Here is a 16,936-nt window from a genome sequence, read left to right as displayed (position 1 = left end):
ATTGCATGAGGGGCTGGGTCATACAGGAAAGCATTTCTGCCAAGACACACAGATTGCTTCCAGGAGAAGGGAAGGATATGAAGGGCAGGTTACCAGAGCCCATTATGGGTGATTATCAATTTATGGATGCTATCAAGAAATACTAGTCTCACATTAAATTAGAGAATGTAGTAAACACACACACACACTCACACACACACACACACACACACACACACACACACACACAGTGTTATGTTTGAATAAAATGTCTTTCTAAAGACCTAATCAAATGAGTTCTACCTTCACCTACTCTAGACCTCTTTACATGAGTTGTATGTAGGTGAATGGATATTGGCAACAACTATTTTGGGGGACCAATGCCAGTTCGTTTTTTATCACTGCATGTGGCACCTGCTTCCTGGCTGTAAATAAGTGAATGAGAGAATAATTGAGGACCACATTAATTAATTCATATTATCAAGCTCATTTGGGAGGATTCTGCAATAAATACTGCTGAATAAAATAGGCCGAGTATGGGTTTCATATTGGTCTATATTAGGAATTCTGAAGGAATGTCTCTCAAAACCATATCCTTCATAGTTTTTGAATGATCTTGGGACATTTTCAATTCTGCCTTTAGCTTTGGTTACACTATATGCTGGTGACACCCTGATATATATGACCGGCCTTCATCATTTTCCCAATAAGTAGGCCTACATTTTATTTCTATCATTTCCTATTGCTGTCTCAAAAGTAAAAACTTCAAAACTGAACTCATTTCTGTGTCATTTCATTGTTTCTACTCTCTGTGAACGGTTGTCTCTTGACAACCACATGTTTTTCAGTCTTAAGTCCTGGTGGAGGTGAAGAAAGCCTCTTGAATCTACGTATTTCACTTGCCCTCTGACTTGATTTATTCCAGATTCATCATTTCTGTCTTGGACCAAGATAGCCATGTTTTAATCTTGTTCCTTTGTCTCCAACTTCTCCTTTTGTTCACCTCCATATTGCCCCCAGAATTAACTTTAAATGATGATGTTATAATTATATTGAGATGATGATTTTTTGTTTTAAAGACAATTTTGGGGTTTTCATTGTGAACAGTCTAATGTCTAGGGTGTCTTCAAATTTGTCCATAGTATAACTTTTCATCCTTATCTCCCTGTTGCACATAATTTGTTTGAACTGTATAGAATTCTGACCATGCCACAAACATGTCATGCTCCTATATGAATATATATATATATATATATATATATATATATATATATTTGCTACATTTCATAGTAAAATTTTTTTGTATATCTCCTCTTTCTTTAATAGACAGTGGGTTCCTCAAGGGAAGATATGCAATCTTTGTTCCTCTTTGTAGCTATCTCAGGGTAGAGCTTGTGATGGCACTGATTTTGGATGGATTCTGGTTCAATGAAACTATGCCCATCCAATAAACCTATGCATTTATTTTTCAATAGAGAAAGAATACACACTGTAAGAAGCAGAAATTTATCATACATTGTAATGATTTCTCTACACTTGTGAAACATCAGTAATAATTGCCTTATGTTATGGAAATTTACTTACTGACGAATTCTATGTCATGGATGATAGCCAGAAATTGCAGTGCTAAAAAATATTACAAAAGGACAATGTCACCTCCTAATTACAAGTTTCTCCTTTTTCCTTCAAGTTTAGCCCTTCAGACACATTTAAATATATTCATATCGTACCAATTTAGGTTTTTATGAAATCTTTTTGTAATTTTATGTTGCCGCTAAAGTTCAACTATCCTTGATAATTTGAAAAATCCCATACATATGCAACAGGATGTTATATTCAGTACCTGCCAAGGCATGAAAGAAGTAGAGGCCCCATTTCAAAGTGAGAGTACATTCCAGGGTTTGTAAAAAAAAAAAAAAAAAAAAAAAAAAAAAAGGAACTGCTAGTGAACTTGTTTTACAATCCTAACTGACCACCAACTTCTGCCTATAAAAGAAATTGAGGGGCCAAGGTATGAAGTGGAGATGAAAAAAGTCCTTTTGGAAAGCTGCTGGAATACTATGTGTCCCACAACCTTTCAAAAGATTAAGGCTTGGTACCATCAAAATAATGTCAGTAGTTAAGAACATGATGTTTATACATGTAGAATGTACTTGTTCCAGAGTTTATTTAATTTATTAAGGAAGGAACCATTAGGATGGTCAAGCTGGTTCAAAAACATTTGATAGGCTGACTACATAGGGGCATGTACAAAAAATATTGGCATATGACTTCCAGTAAGGTACAAAACTAGTAAATGTGCTATAGGACAGTAAAATTCTAAGATCTGGGATTATTTCTCTAAAGGACAGTTACATATAAAATTTCAGAGATGTATAAATAGTAAATATTATCACAAAACTGTACATTTTCCTAGAGAATAAGGTAACCTTTGAGTGGGCTCTTAGAGTAGGCATTGAAAAGTTATGTAGTTGCTCCTTATCTTATGTTCATGCTTTGAACAATGTCAGTGAGCAGTCCCTGACTGTCATTTGAAGCCTGGTAGGATATACATCAGTGGGTCGCTGCCATTGGGGACACACTGGGCTAGCTTTTGACTCCTTTCTGAAGAATCAGAAATGCAATTGGTAGGCTGGCTTGTTGTCAATCTCTGAGCTAAAGAGAGGCAACTGTGTTGGCTGTCTCACACTCCCACAATGTGGCAGGGCAAAGTACGCAAAAGCATTTCTTATATGTCACATATGGAACATGCAAAAATAAGAGAAAGTGGGTTATTTAAAATTCTGTCCAGGAGGACCACTGAGATGCTGCAGAGAATAATCACTTCATGCCAGAGACATCATCACGCCTAAGGGATTTAGGGAAGAGGTCCAGTGTGGATGGGATGGGTGGTCTCTGGGTAACAGACAGCTTTGTTGACATAGAATGCCTGACCCTCTAGAGAGGTTTTATAAAAACTTATTTGATTCCAACAGAGGATATTCCAACAAACTGAGAAAAATGCTTCCTAAAATGTCATTTTGCAGCTTCTTTTATGCATTTGAATTAAGGAAGAATTGGAAGGTGTGATTATAGGATAGTGAAGATCATGAGGTCTCTTGAGGAGTCTAAAAGACGGTATTTCAAAGGTGTGTTAACCGAGATGCACAGAAACAACGGACAGGAATTGCTTAAGGCAAGGATAAGTCTTTGACTAAAAAGTTACATGCTTAAGGCATGACTATCCCATATAATAAAAGCATGATATGCAAATGGACCCTAAGGGCAGAACGACCAGAATGACTGCTTGACCAGTAACTGTGAGGTACACTGACCACCTCTTGGTCCCTTTCCCTGGCTGGCAGGCTCCTGTCACCTGATGGCAAATGGGGAACTGGGGTGAGTAGTGGGGAATGCGGGCAGTGCCAGGCCAAAGCCTCCGCCTGTCACCCCACACACAGAGGGTGACCCAGGGGTGGGTGGCGGTGGGGGTCGGGGCCAGCTGCAGGCAGCAGGGGAAGATGGCCCTTTCACAGGTCAGACCTAGGGACTGTACCTGTGTATGAATTTCATATGCTGGGCCTTTAGTTTACTATAAAGCCTACCAGTTAAGAATTTATGATCATATCATCCTGTGAGGTTGTTTTCCATAGAACTGACTTTTCATCCACAGCTTTAAACACCTGTCAGGTGCAGTACCAGCCAAGATAGGACTTTTCTGCTTTAATCCTTATCCTTTCCTGTGATCTTAATATAGGAAATAAATAAGATAGAAGCAAGAATGCAGAATAGGAACATGAGCCTTTTTTAAAATTAAATGTATTGGAGTGACATCCTAGCTAATAAAAGAGTAATATGCAAATTGACCATCACTCCAACACACAAGATGGCTGCCCCCATGTGGTCAAAGATCCTGCCCACATGTAGACACAAGATGACCACCAAAAGATGGCCAGCAGGAGAGGGCAGTTGAGGGCAATCAAGCCTGCAGGGGAGGGTAGTTAGGGTGACCTGGCTGGCAGAGGAGGGAAGTTGGGTGTGACTGGGCCTGCAGGGAAGGGCAGTTGGAGAGGGACCCAGGCCTGCAGGGGAGAGCAGTTGGTGGGGGGACCAGGCCTGCAGGAGAGGGCAGTTAGGGGCAAACAGGCTGTAAGAGGAGTGGTTAGGGGGTGATCAGGCTGGTAGCAGAAGTGGTTAGGGGTAATCAGGAAGGTAGACAGGTGAGCAGTTGGGAGGCAGCAGTCCTGGATTGTGAGAGGGATGTCTGACTGCCCGTTTAGGCCCAATCCTATTGAAGAGGGTGTAGACTGGGATGAGGGACACCTCCCCCTCCAAAAGCACAAATTTTGTATATTGGGCCTCTAGTTGGTTAATAAAATTACATGGGTTTCGATGTACAATTCTATGATACATCATCTATACATTGCTTTGCGTGTTAACCATCCAAAGTCAAATATTCTGCCACCATATATTTGAACCCCTTTATCCTTTCCTACCCCAAACCCCCTTCTCACTGATAACCACCACCATATTATTGTCCATATTTATGATTTTTTTGTTTTATTTTCCTTGTTCATTCACTTGTTGCTCTCAGTTTTATAATCTCTCATTTGAGTGATATCATATATGGAGGTTCCTAAAAAAACACACACAATAAGAACAGAGTTACCATATGACGTTTTCTGGGTATCTACCCCAAAAATGTATTCACAAAGATATATGCATCCCTATGTTCATTATAGTATTATTTATGGTGGCCAAGACATGAAAACAAGTGAAGTGTCCTTTGGTAGATGTTTGGATAAAGAAGATGTGATATGTATACCTGGTTTCAACTGATAACTCAATTTTGAAAAAGAAATGTATTTTAATAAATACTGCTTTTATAATTATTCAAAGTATATACATTTTTGGAATATATATATATATATATATATATATATATATATATGCATATATACACATATGAATACTACTCAGTCATAAGAAAAGAAAATGTACTGCTGTTTGTGACAACAACATGGATGGATCCTGAGAATATAATGCTAAGTGAAATAAGTCAGACAGAAAAAGTCAAGAACCATAAGTCTTTCTTTCAGGTCCTTGACTTTATGCTTGCCTGTCATCAGCAAGCCTGATAACTATGGAAGGAAGAAAACCTTGATGCTAAATCATTTGCAAGGTTTTGACAATTACGTGGGACTGGACATTTTTCTTATCCATCTAAGAACTTTTATTACCTGTGAGTGACCAGAAAAAGTCTTGAGGCCTGCCACAATTTTCCTCTAGGCAGCAGCCTACCAAGTACAAAATAAGATTACTTAATGAGTTGCTGGCTTAATGTGTGTGTGTGTGTGTGTGTGTGTGTGTGTGTGTGTGTGTGTGTGATGGGGGGGCGGGAGATATTTAAGCGTGACCTTGCAGCTACCCTTTACATTCAATGTCTAGTCTCTCAATTTCTTCCTTGTGGATAATTTTTTTTATGTCTTTAAATAGAATATCCTTAGTTCAGAAAACTTGTATTCAAATCTCATCTTCACCCTGGCACAATAAAACATGACTTTGCAAAAACTCTCAGGAAGACTGTTCTCCAATACTGATGTGGAAAACTATTTGCAGAACTGCTGGTGTGTCAGTTAAGCGCACTCTGCTTCAGGACATTGGCTGTCTAGAGGTGTCTCTGTTTTCAGATGTTTCATTTCATGTTGTCACTAATTATGGTTCTGAAAGACAAACACTTCATATTTTTTTTTCATTTTATTGCATAATGTGGAATGGGCTTAGTACTTTTCTTTTCTTTTTATTTTTTGGTTCTGCTTTGTTTTGCATAGCTGTGCATGAATTAAAGTATTTTCCAGAATGTAAGATAATGTCCTTTTAATGCTTTTGAAAAGTTCCAGGATATTTTATTGATAATTTTTATAAATTTAATTTTATCAGTAAATGCTTTTAATAATTCTTCTCTGCAGTGAAAAATGGTGCTGTACAGAAGTGATTGGAGGTTTTGTATAAAATACTGCTCTTGATGATGAGGTCAGAAATGAAGTTTGTTTATTGTTCCCTGCCTGGACTATTCCTTGGCCTGATTACCCCATGTCTTACTCTCTCCCCGAATTCAGAGGCTCCACATCAATCATTAATTAGCTGCCTCTTGCATGCCCACACTGGGGATCAAGCCCCCAGCCAAGGCATATGCCCTGACTGGGAATCAAACCATGACCTCCTGGTTTATAGGGCGACGCTGAACCACTGAGCCACACTGGCCAGGCTATTTTGTTTCTTTATGCTGCTCTGTCTTTAAAAAACCTGGCATATGTATGTTTATTTACTGACTTTATGCCTCCATTAAAATATAAATTTGACAACAGGAGGGGCTATGTTTGTTTTTTTCACTGCTATATTTTAGTACCTAGGATGGTGGACCCAGAATAAATATATGTTAAATGAATGAATGGATGGATGGATTCATGATGAAAACCTTTCATGGTAATTTGAATGGCACAGCTATCAGGGAAATGCAGCTTTAAATAAGAAACTCTACGAGTGTTATATCCTTTTAAAACTTGTCACTGTATCAGATTTAATATTTTATGATTTTTTTTTTTCAGAGTGGAAGAGAGAGAGATAGAGAGTTAGAAACATCAATGAGAGAGAATCATTGATCAGCTGCCTCTTGCATATCCCGTACTGGGGATGTGCCCACAACCAAAGTATATGCCCTTGACTGGAATGGAACCTGGAACCCTTCAGTTCGCAGGCCAAGGCTCTATCCACTGAGCCAAACCAGTTTTGGCAACTGTATAAGGTTTAAAGGAAGGACTCAGTGAATTTATACCTTGAGCAGTAAGATAACCAAAGCCACCACCATCATTTTTAAGTATTTATTAAATACCTACTAAGGGCCTGGTTTAATTCTTAAAGACTTAATGGACCTTGTTTCATTTACTCTTCCATGCAGATCATATATGGACTAAGTGTGATGTTATGGATTAAAATGGGTTTTATAACATGTTCAAGGTCACAACTGTGGCAGCTCTAGAAGTCAAACTCAGGTCTGCCTTCATTTCAAAGCCCAGAGTCATGACCACAGGCTATCATTGTTCTTTCTTATCTATTCTGGCTATAATCGTATACAATTGAATCTGCCAAGGCAAAGCATTGTGTTCTTAAATGAGTATTGGCAGGTGCATTAATGTGGAAAGCAGTGGTGCAGAGGGTGGCATCATAACCACAGACCTTGAGATTATTAGTCCAGCAATAAAGGAGGATTTAGTGTGGATAAGCATAAAAGACTTTTTGACAACTGCCTGCAGAATCAGGTATACATCCCACTTGCAGAATATAAAAACAGCATATTTCAGAAGCCAAAAATTAAGTTCACCTCAGGTGATTCTGGGAAGTGTGGGTTTATATCCCCCCCCCCTCTCTCTCATTACACCTACCTCTCTCTCTCATTACACCTCCCATATATTTGGTGTAAAGAAAAGAGAGTTCTGAGTTTGCCAAGAGACCTGGGTTCTAGTCTCTGCTTTGTCTATTGTGACCTTGGATAAGCAATTGAACAGGGCATATATGCGGAAGTTCTGAACTTGTTTGGGTTCATTCTTCTGGGGTCTGCCCTTTGCTGGCTCTGTAATTTTGGGTTGCTATTCAAGCGTTCTGTGCCTCAATTTTCTTAGCTATACATTAGGCTGTTTTGAGGGTTAAATATTACAAATAAAACTCTTAAAATAGTGCTTGGAATACGTAGGGGCTCAGTGCTAGCCACGGGTTACCCACCCCAGCAGAAAGTCTCCAGACCTGCAGAGTTTCCCAGCCCTTTCCTTCCCTCCCTCTCCCCTCTCCATCTCCTTCGTCCCCTCCCCTTTCTCCTCCACCTAGCCTCTCCCCTATTCCCTCCCGGCACGGCTCCTTAGCTCCCTCTGCCGGCCGACTGCGGCAGGACCCAGCCTTCCGGTTGCTATGGGTACTGAGGCAACGCGGTAACCAAGGAGACCAAGGCGGAAGCTGTGGGCGGCTGGCTTGGGCCGGCGGCTGTGACGCGGGAGCCTGGGGTCTGCAGGTGGGTGGGCCTGCGGCGGGGCTGGGGGTTTGCGGGGCGGGGAGGGGAGCGGGTGGGCCGGCGGGGAGGGAGAGGGGGCTCCGCTGGAGCCCTGGTGGGCCAGAAGGTACTTGCGGAGCCCCTGCCCGGCTCTGTGTCAGCCCTGCAGGCTGAAGGCTGGGCCAGGAGGCCTTGACCTCAGGAGTTGGAAAAGTCCCCTTTTCTGTAGGCAAATGGAGACCTGGATCCAGGGAGAGCCCCAGGCAGGAAACGGGTACCCCCTTCTACAGCCGGACCTTTGAACGTGCTAGCTTCTTTTATTCTTTGAAGTTATTTGCGCCTTAGGAAAAATCTGGTGCCTGAGAAAGCATGATCACACTCCCTTTCCTGGCCTCCTTTCTGCCTGGGCGGCCTCCTGCACCGGCTTCATTCCTCCCAAGTAAAGGTCGCAGAGAGGGATGCCAGATTCCTGATTAATCTGAAGCTGTGGAACTTTCCCCCTCCTTCCCGAATCAGCATTTGAGGGCTCAATATAGCGGTCTGGTAGTTATGTATTTTTTTACACCCTGCTATTTAAAATCCAGAGAGAGCAAGTCTCAGAAAATAAAGTCATATGAAGTTGAAACTTCCCAGGTTAAAGCTATGCAATCTGTATGCTAATAGAAAATTTAAACACACACACACACCAAAAACAAAATGGAATCCTCCAGCTCTCTCTAGTATCTTATCTTAGAGGTTACATAGAGGTCCACCCTGACCTTCCATAAAATATGCCAGCTGTATCACAAATTAATTATTTGAAAGTTCCTCGGTCCTTGGTTTATTTCCTTCAAAACCCAATACTTCCCACAATTATTTTATTTGCTTTTTAATTTTTCTTAATTCCTTCAGCAGAGTGTAAGTCTAATGAGGATTGGGCACTGTACCTGTCTGGTCCACCTTGTTCCACAGCCCTTACCCTGATACCAGGCACAGAAGAGGTGTTTAATGTGTGTTTGTTGAAAGCTTATCACAGTCCGGTAGGATACTTGGGGAGAAAACCCAAATATTTGTTGAAGCGGGAAAGAGGGTGGTGTGTTCATTAAATTTTTTTTCATAAGGTTGATTGTGCAATAAATTCAAAGCAGTACAGAAAAATTAGATACTTAAAACTTAGCACATTATTTTTAAAAAATATTTTTATTGATATTTTTTACAGAGAGGAAGGGAGAGGAATAGAGAGTTAAAAACATCCATGAGAGAGAAACATTGATCAGCTGCCTCTTGCATGCTGCCCGCTGGGGATGTGCCCACAACCAAGTTACATGTCCCTGATTGGAATCAAACCCAGGACCCTCAGTCCACAGGCGGACACTCTATCCACTGAGCCAAATCTGTTAGGGCAAACTTAGCACATTATTATTAGCAATACACTATATGTAAGCCTTCTACTAATTGCTGGGGATTCAAAGACCAAATATTTGAGTAACTTGGGAAACTATACTTATATAAGGGAAGCAGCAAACAAATGACACGAGACAGTGTATAACAGCGAATGAATGAAATATACATGGTATCCTCACAGTATGAGAAACTCTTTTCTGATGGAAGAAATCTTCCTGGTAGAGATGGCCTCTGAACTGGGCATTGAATAGAATACAACTTGTGAGCAGAGATGTGGAAAATTAAGCATAAGGTTTAGGGAGATTGGGAAGCATAATGAGGGATCTTAAGTTCCAAGTGGAAAAACTGTGTATTTGTTGTTTTCCTACGGCTTCTGGGAAATGTTTAATGGCAACCATTTGTGACCCCAGATTACATGGGAGCAACCTGACAATACATTTTCAATGGTGTTTGAATATATTGCTGTAAAATATTTGATGTCAAACAGTTCTTTTTCTAAATTTTCTGTTTATGGCAGATTAAGAGTAGGGAAGGGGCAAGAATCAAAATGATTTCAATGAATTATTTTAAGTAAATAGACCCATATTTAGATTTTGAGTGTTAAGAGAAGCCAACAGGACTGGGAATAAAATTGTAATTCCTGGCTCTATTACCAATCTTGGACAGATGCCTTATTTACCCATTCCTAAAATATTTGCCAGAGAGCACCTAGGGTATTAGTGGATTGTAAGAGAATGAGTGGGAGATATAAAATATAAATACAGGGTGCCCTCAAAACATGTATATACATTTTAACAGCTGATAGCTCAATTGATTTTCATTCTCTTCAGCCAGACTAAGTTTTGAACAAAGGAAATTTATCCTAAAACTAGAGGCCTGGTGTACAAATTTGTGCATTGGTGGGGTTGCTCATCCTAGCCTGCAATCAGGGCTGATCGGGGCTGTCTTGTCCAGTAGGCTGGCCAGGGGGAGGAAGGGGACTGGGAGGTTGGCTGTGGGAACACACTGGCCACCAGGGGGCAGCTCCTGCATTGAGCATCTGCCCCTTAATGGTCAGTGTGCCTCATAGTATATGATAGACTGGTTGTTCTAATTGTTCAGTAGTAATGGTAGCTTAGGCTTTTATATATATAGACTAGAAGCCCAGTGCATGGATTTGTGCACAGGTGGGGTCTGACCTGTCCTAATCAAGGGTGGGACCAGCTTGGGGGGAGGTGCCATGGTCAGTTGGCCAGCTGGCCCCATCCCCTAGTCAAACTTCCATTCAAACTCCCTGTCAAATGGGGACCATTTGCATATTAGTCTTTTATTATATAGGATACTATGGAAAGTTTAAAAATGCAGTCGAAGTACAAACACTGCCTTTATAATTATTCACAGTGTCCCTCCCCCCAAAAAACATATACACACTTTAACAGCTGACCACTCATTTAATTTTCACTCTTTTCAGATTTAACTGATTTAAAATAATGGGTGAAGCCATACTAGGCTTTGAACAAAGGAAATTTATCCACTAGACTTTTTTTTTTTTTTATGAGGATACATAAAATATAAAGTTTATAATACAAAACTGTCAACAGTTAATAAATTGAGGGGCACAAATACAGCAGTGCCTGGACCAGAATAGTCATCAGTTTAAAAAAAGGCATTGGAAAAAAAAAATTATTTCTGTAGATTCTTTTAAATTTTGAAAATGAACTGTATGTTAATGAACACTGACTTTATCCTCATTCAGAGTGTATGTATATATATTTCTGGGGTACCCTATATATGAAAGAGCTTTTTCTTCCTGAAATTTATAGTTTATAAATTTAATACTTTTATTGGTATTCATAATCAGATGTTTCTAGTTAATACAGGATTAATAATAATTGTACATTACTGTCATGCCTTTCAAAATGTTTTTAAGCAATAGAAGAGTTTCTTTATATTAAATCTGACCCAGAGGTTTATTATGTAAAATAGATAAACATCAAATAAGTTGTGGTTAAAGCAGAGCCTTTAATGATCTGCCTATTTCCTTTGAAAGGTAGTTTCTAGGCTTGCCCTCCCTCTCCATACCCCAAGCTCTCTGGAGGCTCCTTAGGAGCCCACTGTTGTACAGGCCATAGATATCCTGAAGATTGAAGGCTGAGAGGTGGGGATCCTCACCATTTTCTTCATGTGGATAAAGCAAAACTCAAGAGATCACTCTGACACAAAGTCTTCTGCACTTAAACACAGTGTCCTATACAATAAGAAAGGAATATGCAAATGATCCGGTATGCTGCAACGTCATAACCAATGTACAAGTGGTAGAGAGCTACAGGAGGGCGGGGGAGCAGGTGGAGAGTTACAGGAGGGTGTGACAGTGAGCTACCAGCCATGGTGGGTGGGTGGCCAGCCGAGGCAAGCGGCAGTAAGCTACTTGCACAAGGATTTGTGTGCGGGGCTACTAGTCTTTTAATATTTTTGTTTTTAGTTGGAAAGTATTTCAAAATGACATCTTGCCCCTTGCTGTCTAAATAAACTTTCTCAGGTGTTCTCCAAGGGAGCCTGAACATAGAATGTGAACTGTGGGTGACCTGGGATTTTTGAATATGTGCTAATGTAAAAAAAAAAAAAAAAAAATCCTTATTTATTGGCTTTTAACCTTTCGGGTTTAAGATTCTCTGAATCTTCAGAAAAAGCAACTAATCTTATATAAGTTTTCAGTTATGCAAAATGGCCCACCTTGAAAACAATGTTTTCCTAAACCTCCCATTTTGCCAGTGTCCTGATGGTAAATTCTTGGAGGCTGGGGCAACTCTTTTTTATTTTTTTATTATTATTTCTTAATTAAAATATTACACATGCCCTCACCCTCCTAGTGAAATGTATTTTTGTGGATTTCAGAGAGGGAGGGAGATAGATAGAAATAGCAGTGATGAGATAACCTTTGATTGGCTGCCTCCTGCAAGCCCCATACTATGAATCAAGGCCGCAATCTGGGCATACGCCCTGAGCGGAATCAAATCGTGACCTCCTGGTTCATAGGTCTTGTTCTCAACTGCTGAGCCATGCCTGTTGGACAACGAGGGCGACTCTTGATGAATTCTCTGAGCTTTTAGATTTTTAGGTCATCATCATAATTTCCTTGTTTCCCTTGGTGGCAGCAGGCCTTGGTGCTTGGGTTGCATTCAGAATGAGAACTGTGTATAAGGATCATCAAATCATCATGGACAATTTTGGGTCATATTGTCTGTAAATGTGTGGGAAAGAACGAGGTTGGGGACAGGGAAATGATGCAGCCTAATAAATCAGGAACCTAGAAAATGCTCCAAGTAACTACTAAACTTTTTGGATTTAATGATAAGACAAAAAAATGAGTGATCAGAGGACAGGTGGAGGTTTGCATCACAGGGATTTTATCTGCATTCCCCTGATTAGGCGACTGAAGTTTTGTGCTTTGCTATTCTTCTTGATGACATTGTTATATCCTTGCTGTCCCAAGAAAGGTGACTGATTCTCTGTTGGTTTTACGAAAGGAAACATGCAGAACGAATGACTCACAATTACAGCCTTTCTTTTTTTTTAAAATTTTTATTCCAGACAAGAAAATTGGCTTCTGTGTGTGACTCGATAAAACATTCAATTGAGAAGAAACCTTACTAATTGCATTTAGTGAAGTGAAATGCCCTCTGAATAAGACCATTTGTTGGTTAAATCACATTATCAGCAGAGTTATAAATCTGAATCATCTCGTGCTAATGAAATTCACTGACTTTTCTTTCATTCATTTCAGTCTTTCTGTATCAGATCAGCTTTATGTGTATGTACACACATAAAAAATTGTATATCTCAATGCATAAATAAAATCAGGCAATGTAAATTATTTTAACTTATTAGACACAGTAACTGTGGATTCTTTTTAAAAATATATATATTTTATTAATTTTTTTACAGAGAGGAAGGGAGAGGGATAGAGAGCTAGAAACATCAGTGAGAGAGAAACATCGACCAGCTGCCTCCTGCATACTTCCTACCGGGGATGTGCCCGCAACCAACATACATGCCCTTGACTGAAATCGAACCTGGGACCCTTCAGTCCATAGGCCGATGCTCTATCCACTGAGCCAAACCAGTTTCAGCAGAAAATGTGGATTCTTTTACTTTTACTTACTGATAATGATAATGATTAAGTATTATTTTTCTTGCAAAACTTACCAACAGTAGACTAGGGTCCAATAGTTGAATTTCTTGATTATAATAATAAAATATATATATATATATATTTTTTTTCTATGTTATAGAAGCAGGATTATTCCAGAAGGTTTTATTAAAGGAAGCTTTTGTAGCCTCTGTTTGATAAAAATGAGACAGAGATTTTACCTACAAAGAAGATGCATCCTCCCCAAAAGCAAATAAAATCCTAGGTGTCTGTTCCTGTGAAAGCTTTAGTTCTTTTTTACACTGATTTTAGCTTTGAGAGACAAGAAATGTTGGTTGAGAAATGAATCTGAATTGGGTGTTCCTCCTAAGTATTTCTGTTGGAATGTCCCATGGTATTGCTGGTGCTTATGTGGCTTTCTCTTTGATTGTGAATTCTTTGAGGGAAGATATCATGTACCGGTTACTTGGGTCACAAAGGATCTGCTACATTAATGTTGATGAAAGGCATAAATATACATACTCCTATGATGCAACCACTCACTACATTGCTTACAATATAAAATTTTGTGAAATTTCATTTTCTAATTATCTTCAAAGAATAATTTCCTTCAGAGTTTCCTCCCAGGTTGTAGAAGTCTACCATTTCATGATGGATTTGATTTTTGGAGGTAGGGTTATTTGAAACTAGATTTGAGTGAACAAAGTAGTTGCTTCTGCTGGGCATTTTTATTTTCAATGAAGCACAACAAAATAGATTTGTGTTTTTTTTTTTTTGAGGGTATGATGGGTTCTGAAGACGGTTTCAAAAGAGACGTTCCCAAAATGTTTTGATCAATGGTGGCATCATTGAAATTATGTTGTGTAGACTTTGAAGTCACAATAACCTTCCATTTGGTTATTCATATTCTGATGCCTACTCTTAAGTCTATGAAAAGCTTCTAGTGTTATTTTATGTTCTTTCCTTAAAACTTTCAGTGACTCTCAGCTATAGAATAAGTTCCAAAAGCCTCATATTGGCATTTAAAGCAACCCATTATTGGGCCTCAGTCTATATTTCCAAGCTTATGCCTACTTTTCCCCTTCATGTAACCTATACATCAATCAAAGGGAAGCAGTCAGTCCCCATTTAAGAGCTGTACTTTCTTATAATGTAGAATGATCATTCAATCCATATCATCATATATAAGCCTTGCTTCTCCTTAAAGCTATATTATAAATACTAGCAAGCTAGAATTCTCTCTTTTCTCTCACTTCTATTATTAAATGTGTAAATTTTATGGCCCTTGTCATTTCCACCTTGTTTTATAGCTTTTAATATAGGTCTTAAATGCTGTATTTGACTCTATGCCATTTGAGCCCAAACAACAAATATTCTTGGGCCTTAACTCCTTCATACTTTCCAGCCCAGAACTTTGCATATAGTGTAGCCTTAACAAATATTTATAGGGAGTATGAGCATATAAGAACACATATATATAAACTTGAGAGTATCAAATGATTTGAGCATTTAAGAGTAAGGACTCTATGTTATTGCTTCTTATATTTCTATAGAGTATTTGGGATTTGGAAATTTTTATTCATATAAAAATCTAATAGTTTTGCATGTGATTCGGTAATTCAGCATTGCAGAGTAAATTATTATAGGGCCATGAATAATTGGGATACTCAGGAAAGAAGGTGTTCTGAATAATTTAATTTTCTGGTTAACTTAGAGTTAGGCAGAAAATCTATTTTGTTTCATTTCTTGTTGAAAATTCTTTCTAAATATGCTAATTTCTTATCTTAGGCTAAGAGCATCATTAAAATTTTCTTTGATAAATGAGAATATTAGAATGCTTTTGGGCAATCATTGCATACCTTAATTCTCATCTTACATTACCATATATGCAAAAAAAGAGGTTTTAAGTTTGGACTGTATCTCTTTTCACTATATTTAGCCTTGGAAGTTATTTTTGGGTGGGAACAAATACATGATATATATTTTTATAACCTTAACATAGAAAAAGCCAGAATATGTACTCTACTTGTGTTTATGAATGCTTTCTTCACTTTCAGTTGAATATTGTTATAGCATTTTGCTACATAATTATTGTAAAATTTTATTTCCATCAGAAATGTTGTATTTATAACTTTATTGGTATATACATGTGTATAAATTATAATACTTTACCACATATAATATTTTTTGTTGTTTAACCTTTGATTTAGCCTTTTTTTCTCCTAACAATTTCCAAGTTATTAGTAGTTTCAAATTTGTAAGTTAACCTCTTTTCCACTGACATAATTCTTTTGTCTTTGTTACTTTTTCAGAAGTTTCCACAAGTAACAGTAATTTGTAGATAATATTAAGACAGTAACCATGAACAGCAAAGACTTTGTAGTGCTTCCATGGGGAAAACCTGGACATTCTGTGAAGCTAAAATATAAGTAAGTGCATACAATATTTACTTAAGGAGAAATAATTGCTGAAGTTTTTGCATATTGTAACTGAAAGCATTTTTGCTTAAGGCTGTTTAGAGTTGAACTCTAAATTTGTGAATTCTTATCTCTTTTTTTGTTTTCATAGCTGTATTTTCATCTATAAGAGGGTTGGCTTGATAATAGTTTAAAAAATAAGAAATAAAATATTTATGACACAGGAATAGAAGGAAAAAGTTATAAATGAAGGTTGTGTATACTATTAAAACTATAGCAGAAAGTTACAAATATTTTTGTGACACTTATATAAAATAAAAAAAAAATATTGCTCTGAGAAAATGGAAAGAAACTTAAAATTAAGGAGACTGTTAGGGTGAGTGACCTTTTAACAGGAAAAAGGAAGCTCTCAATTTGCATGGTTAAAAGATGCTATGTTGAATGCACCTTTCTCAGGAAGAATACCCTCTGTCCTAGATTGCCTGGTAGATCCATTCAGCCAGAGCCAAGCAGCTCTGGGTATCTGGGAATTTCATGATGTGGCGAGGATGCCAGAAGTTCAGTATATTGTTTGCCTTTGAGAACATCTATCTAGAGTCCTTGAAAATTCCCAAGATCTTCCTGTCCAACATCACTAAAAGCCCACTGTTGGGGACAGACTGTTGGTTTTTAATTTTAGTTTCTGAGTTCCCTGGTCCAGACCAATAGTCCTATGGTATTCAATGTCTTCATAGCTTTCCTAATTCTCCCTTTACTGTAAAAGCATTGTGTAACTAGAAAATGCTATACAAATTTATGGCATTATCATGATAAGGATCCACATTTATTTATTTATTTTTTATTTTTTGGTGGGGAAGGGAGGTATGCAATCGCTGATATTACCAATTTCCCTTTATTCTGCTAAAAAGAGAAGGGGATGTGCCTTTGATTTTAGTGATATGTTTCAATGTGTAGAGACTTATAAATATTCATCCAACAAACATTTATTAAGAGTTCTAGGGAATGGTG

At 38.3% G+C, this 16,936-nt stretch overlaps 1 protein-coding gene across 1 annotated transcript in view; it reads left to right on the top strand.

Moving 5' to 3' along the window:
• The first annotated feature begins 7,948 nt into the window (after positions 1-7,948).
• Positions 7,949-16,936, top strand: part of ZBBX (zinc finger B-box domain containing) — a 100,026-nt gene continuing 91,038 nt past the window's right edge. The window contains exons 1-2 of the mRNA XM_045583654.1: positions 7,949-8,020; positions 15,824-15,940. Coding sequence (XP_045439610.1) covers positions 15,873-15,940 — 68 coding nt within the window. The 5' untranslated portion in view covers positions 7,949-8,020; positions 15,824-15,872. The remainder of the gene's footprint in view (positions 8,021-15,823; positions 15,941-16,936) is intronic.

The sequence above is a fragment of the Pipistrellus kuhlii genome, unplaced genomic scaffold (assembly GCF_014108245.1).
Source record: "Pipistrellus kuhlii isolate mPipKuh1 unplaced genomic scaffold, mPipKuh1.p scaffold_m20_p_2, whole genome shotgun sequence".
NCBI classification, from domain to species: domain Eukaryota; kingdom Metazoa; phylum Chordata; class Mammalia; order Chiroptera; family Vespertilionidae; genus Pipistrellus; species Pipistrellus kuhlii.
Note: the sequence above shows the minus strand (reverse complement) of the source record. Positions and strands in the feature narration are given on the sequence as shown.